Source organism: Salmo salar, chromosome 26 (genome assembly GCF_965601325.2).
Source record: "Salmo salar chromosome 26, fSalSal1, whole genome shotgun sequence".
Taxonomy (NCBI): domain Eukaryota; kingdom Metazoa; phylum Chordata; class Actinopteri; order Salmoniformes; family Salmonidae; genus Salmo; species Salmo salar.
In genome coordinates this window covers 8,159,945-8,178,473 of record NC_138316.1, presented here as the reverse complement: position 1 = coordinate 8,178,473, position 18,529 = coordinate 8,159,945, and the positions used below count along the sequence as shown (strand labels likewise).

The 18,529-nt window shown below is 47.5% G+C and overlaps 1 protein-coding gene across 8 annotated transcripts in view; it reads right to left on the bottom strand.

Annotated features, from left to right (window-relative positions):
- LOC106587071 (kinesin-like protein KIFC3) overlaps window positions 1-18,529 on the bottom strand; it is a 79,340-nt gene that overhangs the window by 2,327 nt on the left and 58,484 nt on the right. For 7 of the 8 annotated variants that reach the window (XM_014174986.3, XM_014174980.3, XM_014174982.3 and 4 more), the window contains 16 exons: window positions 15,280-15,445; window positions 14,733-14,902; window positions 14,077-14,220; window positions 13,599-13,880; window positions 13,134-13,307; window positions 12,702-12,788; window positions 11,957-12,104; window positions 11,480-11,722; window positions 6,047-6,222; window positions 4,228-4,332; window positions 3,955-4,085; window positions 3,060-3,183; window positions 2,440-2,569; window positions 2,116-2,345; window positions 1,810-1,956; window positions 220-346 (listed from right to left, as the gene is read on the bottom strand). In XM_014174986.3, the coding sequence (XP_014030461.1) occupies window positions 220-346; window positions 1,810-1,956; window positions 2,116-2,345; window positions 2,440-2,569; window positions 3,060-3,183; window positions 3,955-4,085; window positions 4,228-4,332; window positions 6,047-6,222; window positions 11,480-11,722; window positions 11,957-12,104; window positions 12,702-12,788; window positions 13,134-13,307; window positions 13,599-13,880; window positions 14,077-14,220; window positions 14,733-14,902; window positions 15,280-15,445 (2,584 nt within the window). The remainder of the gene's footprint in view (window positions 1-219; window positions 347-1,809; window positions 1,957-2,115; window positions 2,346-2,439; window positions 2,570-3,059; window positions 3,184-3,954; window positions 4,086-4,227; window positions 4,333-6,046; window positions 6,223-11,479; window positions 11,723-11,956; window positions 12,105-12,701; window positions 12,789-13,133; window positions 13,308-13,598; window positions 13,881-14,076; window positions 14,221-14,732; window positions 14,903-15,279; window positions 15,446-18,529) is intronic. The other variant, XM_014174983.3, reaches the window with a different exon arrangement.

Below are 18,529 nucleotides of genomic sequence, written 5' to 3'. Positions count from 1 at the left end.
TGGATTCACACTGACCATTCACACCTCACTTGAGTTCACTTTGTTTGTGTATATTTTGTATCATCCCAATAATGGTGGCATAAGGTGGCGTGTGTGTGTGTGTGTGTACATGTTAGTATTGTTGTATATTGATGGATCCCAGGGTTCTTGGTGACAGTGTACCTGTTGAGACCTGGGACTGAGGGGTGTGTTTGTATGTGTGTGTGTATACACATTTACCTGTAGAGAGCTGGGACTGAGACCTCCGTCGTGTGGTGGGGGTTTTGGAGGAAGCAGAGAGGGTGGAGCCGGCACTGCTGGCTCGAGAGATGGGGAGGGGCACGGGAGTCACCGGGGGAGAGTCCAGCTGCAGAAAGGTCAAAGTTCAATTATAGAAATATCAATACCAACGTTCAAGATCCTCATTCAACCCCATTCCGCTAAGGATCCTGTCTAACTGGATTATGATTGTTTCTCTCTCATCAGACTGAAACTTAAGTCGATCTTAGATCGATTGTCTGGGGCCAAGTTAACATCCCATTTCATGTAAGGAAGTCATGACTATCGTGCTTTTAGGGAAAGAGGATCATTTACATGTGAGCTTGACCAGTTCCAGTCCCCTTGCTTAGTGGGTTCGGGGTACTCCCAGGGATAATTTCTATGTAGAAGGACTGAAGCTCAGTTCTGGTGTCATTTTAATAAAATTATGCCGACACCTGCCATTACCATGTTCTGACCACTAGATGGTGTCAGAACAATCTGAGATGGTGGGTGTCATGGCTTGTTGAGAGTAAATGGAAGGACCCTGCTGCAAGCTTGCGAGTTCCACTTTCTGTACAGGTGTAAACACTTCTCGAACCCAGACTGGATGCATCTATTATGCATTTGAGTGCAGGCTCTGTCTGGCATTAACTCGGGGAGTTTTCATCTGATGAAAGCAGTGTGTTTGAATGGTCACCTGTTGAAATGATCTCCTAAATTAACAAAGTGCATAACTAATCATAACTAAGTGGTCATCAGGAATGGTCCATAATAGAGACCGTTTTCAGCACCTTTCCTGAATGTGTAAAATCTCTGCACCATTTAATGGTCAGAACCTGGTGATATGAAGATGAAGAATTGGACATAAACCTAAAAACTTCAATACTAATTTCTCTGAACAGGGGGGAGAACAAAAAAAAAAATGTATCACCAAATTCACTGAGAATACATTACATAGGATTAATAAACAATACATGAGCCACAGCTCAATACTACTTGTCAAACAGAGAATTGATACCGTATACTCATTGTTGGGTTGGGATTGGGTGTGGGTGGCTTATGGCCATTTCTTTGGATTCCTCATACTCATTGTTAGAAAAAAAGTTTGGTCTAAATCGGATGTTAGGTACTACATTTATTGAATATTATATGAATCCTAAAAATGTATATGGCCAATTTGGGTGCAGTCAACTACCTTAATTTTTCAGATTTCAAATTATATTTCAACAAAATAATGTTGCAGAAATGCTACTCTTATCGGTTTCTAACAGAAACAATTTCAGAACAATCTGAGACGGTGGATGTCATGACTTGCTGAAATAAAATCAAATGACCCAGAGGCTTTTTGGAGATAACCTTTTCAAACATCCTGAGCCTACTAGATCTTCTTTGCTAGACAGTGGGTTTCCCGACCTGGATCATTAAGGGCAGAGGGACAGAATGAAACCTGATGCCCCAGATTTGGCACAGTGATCTGGGGAAGGTTTGACGTAAGGCCTGGGCTGACCTAGCACATGTGTGTGAGTGCGTCCCTCACTCTCTCCAGGGTGCGTGTGTGTTGTAGGTTACCTCCACGCTGTCGTGGGTGGGCGAGGAGGAGGTGGAGGAGTTCTCCCACTGTCTCCTGGTGGCGTTGCCCAGCTCAATGGTCCGTACCCGCTGGGCAAACTTCAGAGAGCACACCGACTCACTCATGTTACTGACCAGGGGAGACACCTAGAGAAAATACCTTCTGATATTAGCCTGAAGTCTAGCATTGACGGCTTCAAGCATTGATCATTTTATCATAGGCTAATATACAATTTAATTTGAAACCCCTTACCCCCCCACCCCTCTCTCCCTCCCCAATCCCCCCTCTACCCCTCCCTCTCTCACCTGCACCATCATCAGGGTCTTGCTGTCCCCGCTCAGTGAGTCAGACAACAGGTAGGTGAGCCGGGAGTTCCTGAAGGGCACGTGGGAGTGTCGGCTCCGTAGCGCATTGATGACGTCACCCAGGGCCGACAGGGACTTGTTGATGCACTGGGCCTCTCGCAGGCGGCTGCCCTCTGCCCCAGATTTAGCAATCCGCTCTGAGCCAGCCAGGTCAACCAGGTTCAGCTTACCTAGTAGAGGGTGTACAGAGATAAAATCCTGAATTAGTCTGTGTCTGTCTGTGTACCTTGTGTGCGATGTCCGGTACAGGAATTGTGTGTGTACCTTGCGTGCGGTGCCCGGTGGAGGAGTTGACGCCTGCTACAGTGATGATGAGGAGGGCGTGAGAGCGGGAGCTGTGTTCGTTCAGATTTGTGCAGGCTGTGGCCCTGTTCATGTGACCCAGCTCAAACACCTACACAGAGGGCACAGGCCAGGGGTTAGAGGTCAAGGGTCATAGGAAGTGAATAACTGCCCCTTCATCCGCACAGGCACATGGCAGAACACACACAGGACCAGATTTCAATCATTAACACACAAACTAATCTGTAGACTAGAGACAAATCCAGGCTTTGGCACATTCCACTCGTTCAGGGAACACAAGATGAGAACTCAGTCTCAGGCCTGAAGAACCGTGGGAGCCATCTTATTAACTGACACATGATTGTAAACAACGCCCAAGTTCAGCTTACTCTAAACCTCTATTTAATTGTAAAACAGTACTGAAGGAAATGTATTGTTTTGGTAAGGTAAGGAATACCATTTGGCACTGTGTGTTTGGTAAGTAACACCATATAAACAAAATGTGATTCACTGATTGCAGATCAGAGCACAAAGCTACCTCACTAACCCAACGTCCTGTGGCAGGCATAGTATAAGTGGCAGTAGTAGAACGGTGGCCTCACCCTGTTGATGTCCTCAGGGCTCTGGACAGTGAACTCCGTGAGGCCCGGCACATAGAGCTGACCGCTACCGTCTGGGTTCATCTTGATGTCCAGCTTCTCACCCTGGTTGTCCCCCAAAAGGTTCCTACAGGAAACAGCAACACACTGTCACAAAGATGGTTCCTACTCAAAGAAAAAGACTGTCTTAAAATGATACCCATACGGCACCACTTTGGGTGTATGGTGTCATTTCCTATGATATCCCCCAACAATATTCGGCAGATAGAGAGATAGATGGATAACTAGATAAATCGTTTTTTTGTTCATTTGAGCTCTGTATCTATCAAGATAATCTGTAGTCAACTCTCCAACTAAGTGAGGCCAAAACGGCTTCTCTCATGTGTTGTGCCATTCCACCCCTCCAATTCTCTTCTCGTGGTGAGTCTTGCTGTCACGCTTTGGCAGAAAGGACACACAGATGTTCAGAGATTACATAACAGAGAGACGGTGAGATAGACGGAGGAAGGGGATAGAGGGAGAAAAAGAGGGAGGAAGGGAATAGAGGGAGGGTGGAGAGGAGCTCGTGTTCAACAGATGAACCGAGGACGTTAAATATAATCCACTTTTATATAACTGCTGGCCCCATGCACTCAGATTGCTTACACACATGCACACAGGAACTGTGTCAAAGACAGCTTAGGTCTAAATCACAATGAAATAACGCTTCAGCCGTGATCTAGAAAAAGTATTCTCATAAAGGTACGTATTGTAACTACGTGACCCCTTGCTTCCGCTCTGTCATTGTGTAACCTCTGAGGCAAGGCCGCACCTGCACTCAAATCCAAACCTACTCACCCTGTCTGACCTTATACTGATGCGTGTGTGTGTGCGTGTGTTTGTGTGTGTGTGTCCTCACCGTAGGGTCTCGTTGTAGATCTCCACCATGCTAACAGTGATCTTGAAGTCCCAGTCGGGCGCTTTCTCAGTCACCTCAGAGAACAGCAGTCTGAGAGCCCTCTGGTTAATGCCCGGGTCCTTGGCCACACCCTAAAGACATTTGCTATTAACAATCACTACAACACATCTCTTGATTTCGATTTAACCTTAAATTTATCTCCTGTGGTATGAGAGAGAAGGAGAAAGAGCGAAAGTAAGTAACGAAGGGTGTGTGTGTATTAGTAGCGAATACCTCCATGGTGTAGGTCTTTCCTGAGCCCGTCTGTCCGTAGGCGAAGATGCACACGTTAAAGCCATCAATACAGGACGTCACCAGGGACTGGACCTCCTGGAACACCTGGTTTGCCAATCAGAGAGGGACAGTTAGGATGACAGGTGTTGTGATTGGTGACAGTAAACCATTAGAATATATAGAGACAGCGACATCCTTTAGGTATATCTGGATAATTTAACCTGTTAGGGCTAGGGGGGCAGTATTGACACGGCCGGATAAAAAACATACCCGATTTAATCTGGTTACTACTCCTGCCCAGTAACTAGAATATGCATATAATTAGAAAACACCCTAAAGTTTCTAAAACTGTTTGAATGGTGTCTGTGAGTATAACAGAACTCATATGGCAGGCAGAAACCTGAGAAGATTCTGAACAGGAAGTGGCCTGTCTGACAAGTTGTTGTTCATCTTGGCTCTTTTTATTGAAGACTGAGGATCTTTGCTGTAACGTGACACTTCCTACGGCTCCCATAGGCTCTCAGAGCCCGGGAAAAAGCTGAATGATATCAAGGCAGCCCCAGGCTGAAACACATTATCGCGTTTAGATAGTGGCTGGTCAGAGTACTCTGAGACTCAGGCTCGTGCACGAGGGCACGAGATGTTTTTATTTTCTCTCTCTTTGTACGTATACACGCTTTCCCGGTCGGAATATTATCGCTTTTTTTACGAGAAAAATGGCATAAAAATTGATTTTAAACAGCGGTGGACATGCTTCGAAGTACGGTAATGGAATATTTACACATTTTTTGTCACGAAATGCGCCATGCTCGTCACCCTTATTTACCCTTTCGGATAGTGTCTTGAACGCACCAACAAAATGCCGCAATTTGGATATAACAATGGATTATTTGGGACCAAACCAACATTTGTTATTGAAGTAGAAGTCCTGGGAGTGCATTCTGACGAAGAACAGCAAAGGTAATAACATTTTTCTTATAGTAAATCTGACTTTGGTGAGTGCTAAACTTGCTGGGTGTCTAAATAGCTAGCCCTGTGATGCCGGGCTATCTACTTAGAATATTGCAAAATGTGCTTTCACCGAAAAGCTATTTTAAAAATCGGACATATCGAGTGCATAGAGGAGTTCTGTATCTATAATTCTTAAAATAATTGTTATGTTTTTTGTGAACGTTTATCGTGAGTAATTTAGTAAATTCACCGGCAGTGTTCGGTCGGAATGCTAGTCACATGCTAGTCACATGCTAATGTAAAAAGCTGGTTTTTGATATAAATATGAACTTGATTGAACAAAACATGCATGTATTGTATAACATAATGTCCTAGGGTTGTCATCTGATGAAGATCAAAGGTTAGTGCTGCATTTAGCTGTGGTTTTGTTTTTTGTGACATTATATGCTAGCTTGAAAAATGGGTGTCTGATTATTTCTGGCTGGGTACTCTGCTGACATAATCTAATGTTTTGCTTTCGTTGTAAAGCCTTTTTGAAATCGGACAGTGTGGTTAGATTAACGAAAGTCTTGTCTTTAAAATGGTGTAAAATAGTCATATGTTTGAAAAATTTAAGTTTTTGCATTTTTGAGGTATTTGAATATCGCGCCACGGGATTACACTGGCTGTTGAGTAGGTGGGACCCAAGCGTCCCACCTAGCCCATAGAGGTTAAAAAAGGGGCTTCCTCTCATGTCATTTCCTTCATCTGTGCTGATGAGAAACATGTTGCTTTTACCTGTGGTTGCGTTTTCAGATCAGTAAAGATGAAGGCAAGGAAGCCACTTCAGACTATTGAGATGTACTCCAAGTCATGATGTTCTACTGACCTCTTCCTGTGTGGCCTGAGGGTGGAACACCTTGTCCAGTTCAAAGGTCATCAGTTTGACCTTGTTGGAAAGATAGAGTAGGGCATCGTCGTCTGGGTCAAAGCTGACCATGTTTTCGGCAGAATCATGCTCCCCCCGGCACACCGGCCGCACCCGGCAGAACACCCTGATGTTACCTGGGAAGTGAAGGCAGAGGAGAGACACATTACAATACTGTTTTGGGACAACAAATGCAAAGATCCACTGCTTTTGAACAGAATTGATCTGTTATGTACACAGATGAACCTGTGGAATCAAATCAAGCCTTGTCACATGCACCAAATACAACCTTACTGTGAAATGCTTACTTACAAGCCCTTAAACAACAGTGCAGATCAAGAAGAGTTAACATTTACCAAATAAACTAAAGTAAAAAAATAAATAAAAAGTAACACTAAAATAACAATAACGTGGCTTTATACTGGGGTACCGGTACCGAGTCAATGTACTGGGGTACAGGTTAGTCGAGGTAATTTGTACATGTAGGTAGTGTTAAAGTGCCTATGCATAGATAATAAACAGCGAGTAGCACCAGTGTAAAAACAAATGGGTGGGGGTGTCAATGTAAATAGTCTGGTGGCCATTTGATTAATTGTTCAGCAGTCTTATGGCTTGGGGGTAGAAGCTGTTAAACCTTTTGGTCCTAGACTTGGCGCTCCGGTAGCGCTTGCCGTGCGGTAGCAGAGAGAACAGTCTATGACTTGGGTTATGGGAGTCTAACAATTTTTTGGGCTTTCCTCTGACACCGCCTAGTATATAGGTCCTGTTTGGCAAGAAGCTTGGCCACAGTGATATACTGGGCCTACCCACTACCTTCTGTAGCGCCTTATGGTCAGATGCCAAGCAGTTGCCATGCCAGGCGGTGATGCAACCGGTCAGGATGTTCTCGATGGTGCAGCTGTAGAACCTTTTGAGGATCTGAGTACCATGCCACATCTTTTTAGTCTCCTGAGGGGGAATAGGTTTTGTCGTGCTCTCTTCACGACTTCTTGGTGTGCTTGGACCATGTTAGTTTGTTGGTGATGTGGATGCCAAGTAACTTGAAGCTCTCGACCGCTCCACTACAGCCCCGTCGATGAGAATGGGGGTGTGCTCGGTGCTCATTTTCCTGTAGTCCACAATCATCTCCTTTGTCTTGATCACGTTGAGGGAGAGGTTGTTGTCCTTGCACCACAGATGCGGATGTGCTGTTACCTACGCTTACCACCTGGGGCTGCCCCGTCATGAAGTCCAGGATCCAGTTGCAGAGGGAGGCATTTAGTCCCAGGGTCCTTAGCTTAGTGATGAGCTTTGAGGGCACTATGGTGTTGAATGCTGAGCTGTAGTCAATGAAGAGCATTCTCACATAGGTGTACCTTTTGTCCATGTGTGAAAGGGCCGTGTGGAGTGCAATATAGATTGCATCATCTGTGGATCTGTTGGGGCGGTATGAGCAAATTGGTGTGGGTCTAGGGTTTCTGGGATAATGGTGTTGATGTGTGGAGTTCCAGGTCTCCGGCAGCCTCTGGAATTGCCGGTCTGCAGCCAACAAGGCTGAGTTCATCTCAGCCTATGATACCCTCCAGTCCCTAGACTTCCTGGCGCTGACGGAAACATGGATTACCACAGATAACACTGCTACTCCTACTGCTCTCTCTTCGTCTGCCCACGTGTTCTCGCATACCCCTAGAGCATCGAGCCAGCGGGGTGGTGGCACTGGAATCCTCATCTCTCCCAAGTGGACATTCTCTCTTTCTCCCCTGACCCATCTGTCTATCTCCTCATTTGAATTCCATGCTGTCACAGTTACCAGCCCTTTCAAGCTTAACATCCTTATCATTTATCGCCCTCCAGGTTCCCTTGGAGAGTTCATCAATGAGCTTGACGCCTTGATAAGTTCCTTTCCTGAAGATGGCTCACCTCTCACAGTTCTGGGTGACTTTAACCTCCCCACGTCTACCTTTGACTCATTCCTCTCTGCCTCCTTCTTTCCACTCCTCTCCTCTTTTGACCTCACCCTCTCACCTTCCCCCCCTACTCACAAGGCAGGCAATACGCTTGACCTCATCTTTACTAGATGCTGTTCTTCAACTAATCTCATTGCAACTCCCCTCCAAATCTCCGACCACTACCTTGTATCCTTTTCCCTCTTGCTCTCATCCAACACTTCTCACTCTGCCCCTACTCGGATGGTATTGCGCCGTCCCAACCTTCGCTCTCTCTCTCCCGCTACTCTCTCCTCTTCCATCCTATCATCTCTTCCCTCTGCTCAAACCTTCTCCAACCTATCTCCTGATTCTGCCTCCTCAACCCTCCTCTCCTCCCTTTCTGCATCCTTTGATTTTCTCTGTCCCCTATCCTCCAGGCCGGCTCGGTCCTCCCCTCCTGCTCCGTGGCTCGACGACTCACTATGAGCTCACAGAACAGGGCTCCGGGCAGCCGAGCGGAAATGGAGGAAAACTCGCCTCCCTGCGGACCTGGCATCCTTTCACTCCCTCCTCTCTACATTCTCCTCTTCTGTCTCTGCTGCTAAAGCCACTTTCTACCACTCTAAATTCCAAGCATCTGCCTCTAACCCTAGGAAGCTCTTTGCTACCTTCTCCTCCCTCCTGAATCCTCCTCCCCCTCCCCCCCTCCTCCCTCTCTGCGGATGACTTCGTCAACCATTTTGAAAAGAAGGTTGACGATATCCGATCCTCGTTTGCTAAGTCAAACGACACCGCTGGTCCTGCTCACACTGCCCTACCCTGTGCTTTGACCTCTTTCTCCCCTCTCTCTCCAGATGAAATCTTGCGTCTTGTGACGGCCGGCCGCCCAACAACCTGCCCACTTGACCCTATCCCCTCCTCTCTTCTCCAGACCATTTCCGGAGACCTTCTCCCCTACCTCACCTCGCTCATCAACTCATCCTTGACCGCTGGCTACGTCCCTTCCGTCTTCAAGAGAGCGAGAGTTGCACCCCTTCTGAAAAAACCTACACTCGATCCCTCCGATGTCAACAACTACAGACCAGTATCCCTTCTTTCTTTTCTCTCCAAAACTCTTGAACGTGCCGTCCTTGACCAGCTCTCCTGCTATCTCTCTCAGAATGACCTTCTTGATCTTAATCAGTCAGGTTTCAAAACTGGGCATTCAACTGAGACTGCTCTTCTCTGTGTCACGGAGGCTCTCCGCACTGCTAAAGCTAACTCTCTCTCCTCTGCTCTCATCCTTCTAGACCTATCTGCTGCCTTTGATACTGTGAACCATCAGATCCTCCTCCCCACCCTCTCCGAGTTGGGCATCTCCGGCACGGCCCACGCTTGGATTGCGTCCTACCTGACAGGTCGCTCCTACCAGGTGGCGTGGCGAGAATCTGTCTCCGCACCATGCGCTCTCACCACTGGTGTCCCCCAGGGCTCTGTTCTAGGCCCTCTCCTATTCTCGCTATACACCAAGTCACTTGGCTCTGTCATATCCTCACATGGTCTCTCCTATCATTGCTATGCAGACGACACACAATTAATCTTCTCCTTTCCCCCTTCTGATAACCAGGCGGCGAATCGCATCTCTGCATGTCTGTCAGACATATCAGTGTGGATGACGGATCACCACCTCAAGCTGAACCTCGGCAAGACGGAGCTGCTCTTCCTCCCGGGGAAGGACTGCCCGTTCCATGATCTCGCCATCACGGTTGACAACTCCCTTGTGTCCTCCTCCCAGAGTGCTAAGAACCTTGGCGTGATCCTGGACAACACCCTGTCGTTCTCCACTAACATCAAGGCGGTGACTCGATCCTGTAGGTTCATGCTCTACAACATTCGCAGAGTACGACCCTGCCTCACACAGGAAGCGGCGCAGATCCTAATCCAAGCACTTGTCATTTCCCGTCTGGATTACTGCAACTCGCTGTTGGCTGGGCTCCCTGCCTGTGCCATTAAACCCCTACAACTCATCCAGAACGCCGCAGCCCGTCTGGTGTTCAACCTTCCCAAGTTCTCTCACGTCACCCCGCTCCTCCGCTCTCTCCACTGGCTTCCAGTTGAAGCTCGCATCCGCTACAAGACCATGGTGATTGCCTACGGAGCTGTGAGGGGAACGGCACCTCCGTACCTTCAGGCTCTGATCAGGCCCAACACCCAAACAAGGGCACTGCGTTCATCCACCTCTGGCCTGCTCGCCTCCCTACCTCTGAGGAAGCACAGTTCCCACTCAGCCCAGTCAAAACTGTTCGCTGCTCTGGCACCCCAATGGTGGAACAAGCTCCCTCACGACGCCAGGACAGCGGAGTCAATCACCACCTTCCGGAGACACCTGAAACCCCACCTCTTTAAGGAATACCTAGGATAGGATAAAGTAATCCTTCTAACCCCCCCCCCTTAAAAGATTTAGATGCACTATTGTAAAGTGGTTGTTCCACTGGATATCATAAGGTGAATGCACCAATTTGTAAGTCGCTCTGGATAAGAGCGTCTGCTAAATGACTTAAATGTAAATGTAATGTAATATGTGAGCCATAACAAGCCTTTCAAAGCACTTCATGGCTACAGATGTGAGTGCTACGGGTCGGTAGTCATTTAGGCAGGTTACCTTCGTGTTCTTGGGCACAGGGACTATGGTGGTCTGCTTGAAACATGTAGGTATTACAGACTCGGTCAAGAAGAGGTTGAAAATGTCAGTGAACACACTTGCCAGTTGGTCAGTGCATGCTTGGAGTACCCGTCCTGGTAATCCGTCTGGCCCAGCAGCTTTGTGAATGTTGACCTGTTTAAAGGTCTTGCTCACACCGGCTACGGAGAGCATGATCACACAGTCGTCTGGAACAGCTGGTGCTCTCATGTATGCTTCAGTGTTGCTTGCCTCGAAGCGAGCATAAAAGGCATTTAGCTCTTCTGGTAGGCTCGCGTCACTGGGCAGCTCGTGGCTGGGTTTCCCTTTGTAGTCCGTAGTTTTCAAGCCCTGCCATATCTGACGAGCCTTACAGCCGGTGTAGTAGGATTCAATCTTCATCCTGTATTGACACTTTGCCTGTTTGATGGTTCTTCTGAGGGCATAGCGGGATTTCTTATAAGCGTCCGGATTGGTGTCCCGCTCCTTGAAAGTGGCAGCTCTAGCCTTTAGCTCAATGTGGATGTTGCCTGTAATCCATGGCTTCTGGTTGGGATATGTACGTACGGTTACTGTGGGGAGTATCGATGCACTTATTGATAAAGCCGATGACTGAGGTGGTATACACCTCAATGCCATTGAAGGAATCTCGGGAACACATTCCAGTCTGTGCTAGCAAAACTAGCGAATCTACTGGATGTACACACTATACACTAGCTAGTATGAACGGCTGATATCACACACACACACACACACACACACACACACACAGACACACACACACACACACACACACACCTCTCAGAATGCACGGTCAAGGGGTCGTACCTTTCATGCGCACCAACTCGTTGTGGCATTTCTTCCTCAGGTTCATCTCTCTCTTGTACTTCCTCAGCAGCTCTTGGTTGGCACTGCTCACCTCGCCTATCACCTGGCAGATCTCCTGCTTGGCCTCGGTGATGGCCTTCTCCAGCATGAAGGGGAAGTCCTGAACCTGTCTCTTCAGGCAGTTGTAGTCACAGGTGAGAGTACGCAGGGCTGGCTGCAGGGTCAAAAGGTTCATACGCACACCTGGGGACAGGGAGGGACACACATACATTTGTTACATCAGTAAATAACGACAAAAAAACAGAGCACACAAACATTCCTGGGTAATATTCATTAGGAAGGACAGCAAAATTGAATAAAACCTGAAGTGAAAAATGTTTCGCAGTGTGCCCTAATGAATACTGCCCGGGACTAAGATGTGCATACGCGCAAATGCAAAAAGTACATTAACATAAAAGTCCTAAACTTTCGGCTTACCTGCCAGGTTGTCATGCACGGCCTTCATCTCGCTTTCGGCCCTGATGAAGGCCTCCTCTATCACCCTGTTCTTCTCCTCCTCCAGGTTCTGCATTTCAGCCTCTAACTGGCCCTGGGCCCGCTCCATCTCCCCCTCGTACACCAGGATCTACACGGGACAGAGAGAGGGAGGTTAGAGGGGGTTGGACATGGGGATTGGAGTAGATCTTGGGACAGTACCAGCACACCATACTGGTCTAAGTGGGGACTGGAGCGTGTTTGGTGGTGTACCTGGAGCTAAGGGCAGAGAGCTAAAATCTAGCACAGCACTGGAACTCAGATCTAATAGCTACCAGGGCATTTGAACTAAAGGCTTCAAATGCCCCTTAACATCTTTTTTGAGATCTGAAGCCTATAACTAACTCATGGAGCTAATTAAAGGTTAGCTCCCAGCAAAACTATTGGGTTTGCTTCTTCTCAGCTACAGGATACATGAATGGATTCACAATGGGTTGGGAACCATCATTACAGCTAAAAGCTAATCCAAAACCACACACTGCACCCCCAATACAAGACTGGAGGACCCTCAAACAGATTTAGGGTACAGTTTTTGCAAGTCACTACAGCACACAGGTTTTTGGTAGGGGTTGAAACCACACAGATGGGCAGAGTTTGGGGAGCAGGGTACCTGAGACACAGGAAGTGATGTAGTGAGAAAACAGGAAGCACTATGAGGGGCCTAATGTGTCTTTCAAAGGGGGCCAACCTTAGACAACCTGCAAATGACCTCGCCATTGCCCCTTCCGACGGCCTTGGAGAGCAGGCCGCAGATACGGCCACGGTCCGCACGCAGCTAGAACCAAACGTAAGCGAAGAGAGAGGGGTTAACATGGCCCACGCCACTACAGGGGAGGGGATGGAACGAGGGTTGAACCATTCACCTCTACTGGGAGGGAAGGGTGTTTTTGTGAAGGACTGTACCGCCACAATCTACTACAAGGGGGTGAGTTGGATTGTACCAATGCTGGTACCAGGGGGAGGAACGAGGAGAACTTGAGAAATAACAAAGACCAACTGGTTAAGGAGCCAATGGGATTAGGAAGGGGCACAGAGGGTTATGCGTGTGTGAGAGTAGTATGTGTGTGTTGTTAGATGGCTGTGTGTGTGTGTGCACATGTACATATCCTTATGTGTGTACCTGAGCTCGGAGCTGGGTGCTGGTCCTCTGGGAATCGTGCAACTGTGTCTCCAGCTCTCGGAGCAGCTGTCTCTGCAGTGATAGCTGCTCCTGCAGGGCGGCGCTCTTGGCCTGGGCCTCGGCTACGGCCTGCTGAGACTCTGACGACTCCACCTCCACTATCTCAGTCACATACTGGACGGATAGAGAATAGAGAGAGCGAGATAGATAGAGTAGGAGAAGAGAGAGAGAGAAAGGTGGGGAGCCGGAGAGAGAGATTGATATTGTAAGGGAACACAATTCAGCAGCAAATGCTCTCGTAACATCCCAGTCATTCATATAACTCAAAAACATTGGATAGGTGGTAAGCTACCAACACATAACGTACCCATCCTATCATTTCAGATCTATGAGGGACCATTAAGTAACATAGGAGCTAGCAAGGGGTTGTTTTTGAAATGGGACAGTTTTTCCCCGATTCCTCACCTTGACCTGATGGGGCCGGGCGGCCTGTCTGGCCAGCTCCTCCTCACAGTCTCTGAGCCGGACGCTCAGCTGCTGCTCCACCTCCCCCTGCTGACACTTAGACTCCTCCAGTTGCCTCTGCATCTCCCCCGCGTGACGCTTGGACTCCTCCAGCTGTCGGCTGAGCGTCTCCACCATGCTGGCCTTCTCCAGGACCTGCTGCTCCAATTCAGCCAGCCTCTTCTGTCTCGGTCTGGCCTGGCTCTCCCAGCAAGACACCGCTTCACGCAGGGCCTCCGCATCCTATATAACACAACATACAGTTATAATACACCACACATACTTATAACACAGCCCCTTCTCGCTCTCTGGCCTGGTTCTTCCAATGAGATACCTTCCGTATCCTACACACACAAGAGCTATAATAGACACATAAAAAACACGGTTTTCACAGCCTCTACCCTCACTTGATTCGCCCATGCCACACCCACACCCATACCTGGCTGTGGGGGCAGTCAGTGGCTGTGCAGGCCGGTGGAGGAGCCTCCTGGAGCAGTGAGGTCTTGCATGCCTTCAGCTCCTGCTTCAGCCGCTCGTTCTCGACCACCAGCAGCTCCAGGTGCTTCTCCAGGTCGGTCGCCCCCTACAGGACAGGAGGAACAGGCACATGCCAGTATCACACAAAGGCACCACACAGAGGGATATCAATACACACGGGAAGGAATTAACACACATTCACACACACAGCAATGCACAAGCACTTTTTCCTCTGACTATTGTTCATTATCTGCCCCCCGGACACAAACATCAGGAGACAGTGAAACAAAAGAACACATACACATAACATAGCACTTGCCCCCTCTCCCTCACCTCCCCATCTCCCCCTCTTACACACACTCACTCACATGCAACACCTTAGAATGCCTGTGAAGCAGAAGTGTGTCACGGTGCAATCTTACACCTGGAAGAAAAGGTGCCAATTATCTTGAGCTTGTCTTTCCCAAGCTTCCCAAGAATGTAGGCCAGCTGGGTTCTGCCCTCATTCTCTTTTTCCTTTCCTTTCCTCTCCCCTCCTCCCTTACTCACCAGTCTTTCTCCTCCCATTTCCTCCATTCCCCCCCCCCCTCTCTCCCTCTCTCTCTCTATTCTACTCACCAGCTCCGAGCGCAGTCTCTCCACCTCCTGGGTCTGGTCTAGCAGCTTCTCCTCCAGCTCCCCCACCTGTGTGCGCAGCGCTGCGATGAGCTGCTCTCCTTCCTGAATGTGACGGTTGCTGTGCTGCTGATGGTCCTGTGGCTCACCCAGCCTCTGCACTGCCCTCACACCTGCAACACACACACACACACACACACAGTGATAACACATTATATACACGCACCCACAGAATTTAAAAACAGACACACACGCCATCCAGCCCCACAGAATTGGATAATGCGTGTTGACAGTCGGTCACAGCCGTGACACACAGCCATCTTCTTGCTGACAGGCTGGCTTGTGTCAGTACTGTGAACACCGTCCTGACAGACACAAAACCATTCGGAGTCATTCACTTCACAGTAATTACTGCCGTATCAGTCACGACTCACAGTCCTGTTTTTACATCTGCAGTTCTCCTTCCTAATACTCTATAACGGTTCTCCCTCTCTCTTCCTTCCTCCCTCCCTCCCTCCCTGTATCATCCATCTCCCCGTTCCTCTCTCACCGTTGGGCAGTGCTGTGTGCAGCTCCTCTTGTAGAGTGTGTATGACGTTAGTCTTCTCCTGCAGACTCTGTTCGTGACTCTGCTGCAGTCTCTGCAGCTGCAGACACCGGGAAGCTTCCTCGCGTCGCAGACGCGCCTGGAACTCACACACTTTATCCTGCAGTGTCTAGACACATGCACACGCACACACACACACACACACACACACGGCAAAGGTCACAGGTTAGAAGCCAGACAGGTCGTTAATAACGTCACATTTCCAAGGGAAAAAAATATAAAATAAAATCTGAATGTACACTTTTGGAATTACAGTAACACTGCAATGCTATCTAAGTATGTACACAGAGCACAATGGATGATTGGTCAGTTTATAACATCACCCATGTTCACAGGTCTGATCAAAACTGAGCCATCCAGTCAGTCTATAGGTAAATTGATTTGAATTCAATCACTTTTTGACTGCATTCATTTTGATTTAAGCAACATTTATTAGACATGTTTGCCCATGGAAGAAGCAGTCAGAAAGTGACTTTTTGGACCTGAACGCCAAAACATTCAGGAGATAAAGGTGCTCGATGTTGACCCATTTTGCATACCCCACCATACCATGAGACATCCATGTCTTCATCACTGGAAAAGTGATGAGTTTTATATCATTTAAAAGCTTATTAACAGTGTTGTCAAACTGTATTATTTCTTGAAAATATATACATTTAAAACATTTTATATTTTAAACCTTGAACGTCATTTATCAAAAAACGGGTAAACTTATTCAAGAGGGTCTCAACTGATGGCGGGCACAACACAAAAACCTTAGATTATGGAAATGGGCTCTAAACTACAACAAAAATCTTTTTGCGTTTTTAGATAATTGACTTGAAAAAGTAAAGAAATTACAATTTGTATCAAAAAAAAAAAAAATATCCAGAAATTATAAAAGTTTGACAACCCTGTTTGCAAGCTTATAAATTATATAAATCTCAACCGGTTATCTTTTTCTACCAGTGATGAAGACATGGATGTCTCATGGCATGGTGGGGTTTGCAAAATAGGTCAACTATGAGCACCTTTATCTCTTGAATGTTTTGGCGTTCAGGTCCAAAAAGTCACTTTCTGAGCACTTCTACAACAGTAGATCTCATTCAAATCAAAAGGGGTACTGTCAAAAAGTGATTGAATCCAAATGGATATACCCCTACACCAGTGGTTCAAACAACTCCTCTGGGAACCAAGACATTTCCCAATTTTTTTACTAGCCCCGAACTGCACTCACCTGCCAGTTTATTAAGTACACCACCCAGTTTACGAAAATGGATCGCTCCTACAGACAGTGAGTCACGTGGCTGTGACTTGCTATATAAAGCAGCAAGACAGGCATCCAGTTACTGCTCGATTGAACGTTAGAATGGGCAAAACGAGTGACCTAAGCGACTTGGAGTGTGGTATGATTATCGGTCCCAGGCGCGCCCGGATCCAGTATCTCAGAAACGGCAGTCCTGTGGGCAAAAACAGCTCGTCGGTGAGAGAAGTCGGAGGAGAATGGCAAGAATCGTCCAAGCTAACAGGCGGGCCACAAACAGACAAATAACTGTGCAGTACAACTGTGGTGTGCAGAACGGCATCTCGGAACACACAACTTGTCAATCCTTGTCACGGATGGGCTATTGCAGCAGACGACCACACCGGGTTCCACTACTACCCACTAAAAACAAGAACCGGCTCCAGTGGGCATGTGATCACCAAAACTGGACAATTGAGTAGTGGAAAAACAGCGCCTGGTCCAACAAATCCTTATTCCTGTTGTGTCATGCTGATGGCAGATTCAAGATTTGTTTTCCTGGCACACGTTAGGTCCCTTGATACCAATTGTGCAACAATTGAACGCCACAGCCTGTCTGAACATTGTTGCTGACCAAACCCAATAGAGCATCTTTGGGATGAGATGAAATGGGATGTTCGCAGCATGACTGTACCGCTGTCCAATCTGCAGCAGCTGTGTGATGCCATCCCTGTAGAACATTTGACACCTTGTAGAATCCATGCCCTGAAGAATTCAGGCTGTTCTGGAGGCAAAGGTTGGTCCGACACAGTACTAGATAGGTGTACCTAATTAACTGGCCAGTGAGTGTACCTAATTAACTGGCCAGTGAGTAATTCACCTAATCAAGGGTTTGATGATTAATTGAAGATTAAAAATCAGGTGTACTAGTTCTGGAATAGATCAAATACATGGAACTGCATGGGGTCCCCGAGGAGAGGTTTGAAAACCACCGGTCTATACAACTAGACTCGGATGCAGAGACGAAACTGCTATTCTACCCACTGAAACCACCTACAGCCATACAAATCAGACTTAAGAAACTAAGACTACATAGAGAGACACGCAGAGACAGAAAGAGAGACAGACAGAGACAGACAGAGAGAGCGAGAGAGACAGCTCTAACTAGAGACTGTATTGAGAGCGAATGAGGACATTACATAGGTAGATGTCCAGGCACAGGACCAGGTGACCTTCTGTGGATGAAAGCGGGACGGGGAGAGGAGAGAGGGATGGGAAGGTGTACAACAATGAAAGGTGTAGAGGAGTGGAGGAAGACAAAGCGAAATGGCCGATGAGATGAAGGAGAAACAGCACAATTACGAATGAAAGAGGAATATGGAGGAAATGCAAATGGTTTGTTGAAGAGACGGACAGCTTTTTGCATAAGTTCGCGCGTGTCCAGTTAAAAGCCACGCGTCAAAAGGCACGGACAGCACATTCACCTTTAATCTGCAAGACCTGTCGCTATGAGGCGCCAATGTCATTTTATGAGGTGCTGATGTGAGCTTTATGACTCTGCACTGGGGCTGTCAACTGTCTAGGTTGGACTACTGCAATGCTCTACTTTCCGGCTACCCGGATAAAGCACTAAATAAACTTCAGTTCGTGCTAAATACGGCTGCTAAAATCTTGACTAGAACCAACATTTTTTATCATATTACTCCAGTGCTAGCCTCCCTACACTGGCTTCCTGTTAAGGCAAGGGCTGATTTCAAGGTTTTACTGCTAACCTACAAAGCATTACATGGGCTTGCTCCTACCCATCTTTCCAATTTGGTCCTGCTGTACATACCTACACGTACGCTACGGTCACAAGACGCAGGCCTCCTAATTGTCCCTAGAATTTCTAAGCAAACAGCTGGAGGCAGGGCTTTCTTCTATAGAGCTCAATTTTTATGGAATGGTCTGCCTATCCATGTGAAAGACGCA